General features: G+C 39.1%; 1 protein-coding gene across 2 annotated transcripts in view; it reads left to right on the forward strand.

Annotated features, from left to right (window-relative positions):
- Positions 1–4,669, forward strand: part of LOC133629708 (copine-3-like) — a 34,522-nt gene extending 29,853 nt beyond the window's left edge. For both annotated transcript variants that reach the window (XM_062020625.1, XM_062020626.1), the window contains exons 17-18: positions 2,113–2,252; positions 2,403–4,669. In XM_062020625.1, coding sequence (XP_061876609.1) covers positions 2,113–2,223 — 111 coding nt within the window. In that variant the 3' untranslated portion in view covers positions 2,224–2,252; positions 2,403–4,669. The remainder of the gene's footprint in view (positions 1–2,112; positions 2,253–2,402) is intronic.
- Positions 4,670–6,000: the final 1,331 nt, after the last annotated feature.

Here is a 6,000-nt window from a genome sequence, read left to right on the forward strand (position 1 = left end):
ATGTATCGTCTCACTTTGTGTAAGTACATGTCATGTATCGTCTCAGTTTGTGTAAGTACATCATGTCATGTATCGTCTCACTTTGTGTAAGTACATGTCATGTATCGTCTCACTTTGTGTAAGTACATGTCATGTATCGTCTCAGTTTGTGTAAGTACATCATGTCATGTATCGTCTCACTTTGTGTAAGTACAACATGTCATGTATCATCTCAAACACGTCATGTATCGTCTCACTTTGTGTAAGTACAACATGTCATGTATCGTCTCAGTTTGTGTAAGTACAACATGTCATGTATCGTCTCACTTTGTGTAAGTACAACATGTCATGTATCGTCTCAAACATGTCATGTATCGTCTCACTTTGTGTAAGTACATGTCATGTATCGTCTCACTTTGTGTAAGTACAACATGTCATGTATCATCTCAAACACGTCATGTATCGTCTCACTTTGTGTAAGTACAACATGTCATGTATCGTCTCAGTTTGTGTAAGTACAACATGTCATGTATCATCTCAAACATGTCATGTATCGTCTCACTTTGTGTAAGTACATCATGTCATGTATCGTCTCAGTTTGTGTAAGTACAACATGTCATGTATCGTCTCACTTTGTGTAAGTACAACATGTCATGTATCATCTCACTTTGTGTAAGTACATGTCATGTATCGTCTCACTTTGTGTAAGTACATGTCATGTATCGTCTCACTTTGTGTAAGTACATGTCATGTATCGTCTCAGTTTGTGTAAGTACATCATGTCATGTATCGTCTCACTTTGTGTAAGTACATGTCATGTATCGTCTCACTTTGTGTAAGTACATGTCATGTATCGTCTCAGTTTGTGTAAGTACATCATGTCATGTATCGTCTCACTTTGTGTAAGTACATGTCATGTATCGTCTCACTTTGTGTAAGTACATGTCATGTATCGTCTCAGTTTGTGTAAGTACATCATGTCATGTATCGTCTCACTTTGTGTAAGTACATGTCATGTATCGTCTCAGTTTGTGTAAGTACAACATGTCATGTATCATCTCAAACACGTCATGTATCGTCTCACTTTGTGTAAGTACAACATGTCATGTATCGTCTCAGTTTGTGTAAGTACAACATGTCATGTATCGTCTCACTTTGTGTAAGTACAACATGTCATGTATCGTCTCAAACATGTCATGTATCGTCTCACTTTGTGTAAGTACAACATGTCATGTATCATCTCAAACATGTCATGTATCGTCTCACTTTATGTAAGTACATGTCATGTATCGTCTCACTTTGTGTAAGTACAACATGTCATGTATCGTCTCAGTTTGTGTAAGTACATGTCATGTATCGTCTCACTTTGTGTAAGTACAACATGTCATGTATCGTCTCAAACATGTCATGTATCGTCTCACTTTGTGTGAGTACAACATGTCATGTATCATCTCAAACATGTCATGTATCGTCTCACTTTATGTAAGTACATGTCATGTATCGTCTCACTTTGTGTAAGTACATGTCATGTATCGTCTCAGTTTGTGTAAGTACATGTCATGTATCGTCTCACTTTGTGTAAGTACATGTCATGTATCGTCTCAGTTTGTGTAAGTACAACATGTCATGTATCATCTCAAACATGTCATGTATCGTCTCACTTTGTGTAAGTACATCATGTCATGTATCGTCTCAGTTTGTGTAAGTACATGTCATGTATCGTCTCACTTTGTGTAAGTACAACATGTCATGTATCATCTCACTTTGTGTAAGTACATGTCATGTATCGTCTCAGTTTGTGTAAGTACATGTCATGTATCGTCTCACTTTGTGTAAGTACATGTCATGTATCGTCTCAGTTTGTGTAAGTACATGTCATGTATCGTCTCACTTTGTGTAAGTACATGTCATGTATCATCTCAGTTTGTGTAAGTACATGTCATGTATCGTCTCACTTTGTGTAAGTACATGTCATGTATCATCTCAGTTTGTGTAAGTACATGTCATGTATCATCTCAGTTTGTGTAAGTACATGTCACGTATCGTCTCAGTTGTATTTGTGTATTGTCTCCCCAGCATTGAGAGTCTTTCATCCAGCTGCTGTCAAACTTTCTCCTCCACCTGTGCTTCCAGGCAGGTACTGCTGCCCTTGCTCAAAGTGTCCTGGCAGAGTTACCCCAGCAGGTGGTATCCTTCTTCAATGCCTTCCACCTGAAGCCCCCCACTGAGCCCAGTCCTCCCTAGACATGTGACATCAACTTCCTGTTTACTGGGTATGAGACGCCACAATGATACCACAATGATACCACAACGGTGCCATGATGGATGGTACCACAATGATACTACAGTGATACCACAATGATACCACAATCTCTTACTGTGAGGCCAACATGCTAACTTGTTTGCTACACGTCATGTTCCAGGTGCTGGCTGTAGGTGCACTGTCTGGGAAGTGGAGTGGTGCCAGGCATATTTGACACCTAGCAGTCCTTCTCCAGACTTCACTCCAACTGAGGTAATCACAGACACCTTGGGAAGATGATACAATGAGTCATGTTCTACACCTTGATTAAAAACTAATTTAAAGAAGTGTATTGTGTAAACATGCAGCAGGAACACCTCCATCAAACAATTGTTTGGTTGGCTGACAGTGTCAATACTTCACATATCTGAAGTGTAACACACAACATCTTTGTGCCGTATCATTTCAAATGACTTCATTCAATGCTACAATTAAAGGCCTACTGAAATGATTTTTTTAAATTTAAACGGGGATAGCAGATCCATTCTATGTGTCATACTTGATCATTTCGCGATATTGCCATATTTTTGCTGAAAGGATTTAGTAGAGAAAATCGACGATAAAGTTGGCAACTTTTGCTCGCTGATAAAAAAAAGCCTTGCCTGTAGCGGAAGTAGCGTGACGTCACAGGAGCTAGTATTCCTCACAATTCCCCGTTGTTTACAATGGAGCGAGAGAGATTCGGACCGAGAAAGTGACGATTACCCCATTAATTTGAGCGAGGATGAAAGATTCGTGGATGAGGAACGTTACAGTGAAGGACTTGAGAGGCAGTGATGGACGTATCTTTTTTCGCTCTGACCGTAACTTAGGTACAAGCTGGCTCATTGGATTCCACACTCTCTCCTTTTTCTATTGTGGATCACAGATTTGTATTTTAAACCACCTGGGATACTATATCCTCTTGAAAATGAGAGTCGAGAACGCGAAATGGACATTCAGTGCCTTTTATCTCCACGACAATACATCGGCGAAATGCTTTAGCTACGAGCTAACGTGATAGCATCTTGCTTTAACTGCATATAGAAACAAAAGAAATAAACCCCTGACTGGAAGGATAGATAGAAAATCAACAATACTATTACACCGTGGACATGTAAATACACGGTTAATGCTTTCCAGGCTGGCGAAGGTTAACAATGCTGTGCTAACGACGCCATTGAAGCTAACTTAGCAACCGGACTGCACAGAGCTATGCTAAAAACATTAGCTCTCCACCTACGCCAGCCAGCCCTCATTTGCTCATCAACACCCGTGCTCACCTGCGTTCCAGCGATCGGCAGAAGGACGAAGGACTTCACCCGATTCGTTTGGCGGCCCGGAGACGTAGGAAGTCAAGGTGAGGTCGGCGGCTAGCGCGGCTAGTGCTCCAACAAAGTCCTCCTGGTTGTGTTGCTGTAGTCCGCTGCTAATACACCGATCCCACCTACAACTGTCTTCTTTGCAGCCTTCATTGTTCATTAAACAAATTGCAAAAGATGTCCAGAATACTGTGGAATTATGAAATGAAAACAGAGCTTTTTGTATAGGATTCTACGGGGTACCATAACTTCCGTTACTCTGACTTCGTCACGCGCATACGTCATCATACCGCGATGTTTCAGCCGGATATTTCCCGGGAATTTTAAAATGTCCCTTTATAAGTTAACCCGGCCGTATTGGCATGTGTTGCAATGTTAAGATTTCATCATTGATATATAAACTATCAGACTGCGTGGTCGCTAGTAGTGGCTTTCAGTAGGCCTTTAAGAAGATTAAAGATGAATGTTCCAATGCAGTATTACTAACATGGTCAAGGTGGGAATAGAATGAAGAGATGGATACATAAGTCTGAGGATTGCATGTTTATGAGGTGTATTTTAATGCTCATAATTAGGGATGTCCGATAATGGCTTTTTGCCGATATTCCGATATTGTCCAACTCTTTAATTACCGATACCGATATCAACCGATACCGATATCAACCGATATATGCAGTCGTGGAATTAACACATTATTATGCCTAATTTGGACAACCATGTATGGTGAAGATAAGGTACTTTTTAAAAAAAAAAATAAAATAAGATAACTAAATTAAAAACATTTTCTTGAATAAAAAAGAAAGTACAACAATATAAAAACAGTTACATAGAAACTAGTAATTAATGAAAATTAGTAAAATTAACTGGGATAGTACTATTAGTGGAGCAGCAGCACGCACAATCATGTGTGCTTACGGACTGTATCCCTTGCAGACTGTATTGATATATATTGATATATAATGTAGGAACCAGAATATTGATAACAGAAAGAAATTGGGGGAGGGAGGTTTTTTGGGTTGGTGCACTAATTGTAAGTGTATCTTGTGTTTTTTATGTTGATTTAAAAAAAATAAAATAAAAAAATAAAGCCGATACAGATAATAAAAAACCGATACCGATAATTACCGATATTAAATTTTAACGCATTTATCGGCCGATAATATCGGCATGCCGATATTATCGGACATCCCTACTTATAATCCAAGTGTACATTATTGGATGTGACTCACATACTCTCCACTTTTGGAGCCACTAGTACTAAATTGTAATACTAATAATACTAATACTAAATGTATTGATATTTGTGCCACACAAGTGTGGATCAATGGTTGTTGCAGCGTGCATCAGACTTCTAAATCATGTTTATGTTCAAATTGAATAAAATGTTGTCTTTATAATGAATGCACATTTGTGTGAAGTCGTCACAATGTCACCTTCAGTTTGAAATGCACACGCTGAAATAAAACGAGGTGCACACCTGAAGTGGAGCTGCATAATAATTGATCAGGGGTTGAATGTAATTGTTCCACAAACCATCCGTTGGTCAAACAAATGATTGGTACAGTTTTTATTGGCAGGTTATGTCACCAGCATGGGGGGGGGGGGGAAGCATTCTGCTAATGTTGCTAACATGCTGGCATGGACGCGATCAATACCCGATCAATAGCAAGTACAGTAAATAGAGTGTGGCTGATAAGAATATTCTCTTTTTTACTCCAAAGTCTTCAAACTCATCCAAGGATTTTTGGCTTCAACTGTTTGATCATCAGCGTAACAAAAGTAGTTAGTCTTGGCATCGATGCTATCAATGGTTGGGATTGATCCACCTATCAATACCCAGTCAATGATTGTGATTGATCCACCAATCAATACCCAGTAGGTACTGCAGTATGTGGTATTATTTCCACAACAAGTACATACAGGGCCAATACTGATACTTTTATATGAACATGTTCACGCTGATTGGATCATTGTATGATTTATTGATCATGGTTGTAATCCCAGTAAACAAAAGACAGACACAAACAACAACAATAATATTATATATTATAGACCGGGGGTCGGCAACCCGCGGCTCTAGAGCCGCATGCGGTTCTTTAGCGCCGCCCTAGTGGCTCTCTGGAGATTTTTCAAAAATGTATGAAGAATGGAAAAAGATGAGGGGGAAAAAAAATAAAATTTTTTGTTTTAGTATGGTTTGTGTATGAGGAAAAACATGACACAAACCTCCCTAATTGTTATAAATCACACTGTTTATATTAAACATGCTTCACCGATTCGCGTATTTGGCGAGCGCCGTTTTGTCCTACTAATTTTGGCGGTCCTTGAACTCACCGTATAGTTTGTTTACATGTATAACTTTCTCCGACTTTCTAGGACGTGTTTTATGCCACTCCTTTTTCTGTCTCATTTTGTCCA

This window comes from Entelurus aequoreus, linkage group LG15 (genome assembly GCF_033978785.1).
Source record: "Entelurus aequoreus isolate RoL-2023_Sb linkage group LG15, RoL_Eaeq_v1.1, whole genome shotgun sequence".
NCBI classification, from domain to species: domain Eukaryota; kingdom Metazoa; phylum Chordata; class Actinopteri; order Syngnathiformes; family Syngnathidae; genus Entelurus; species Entelurus aequoreus.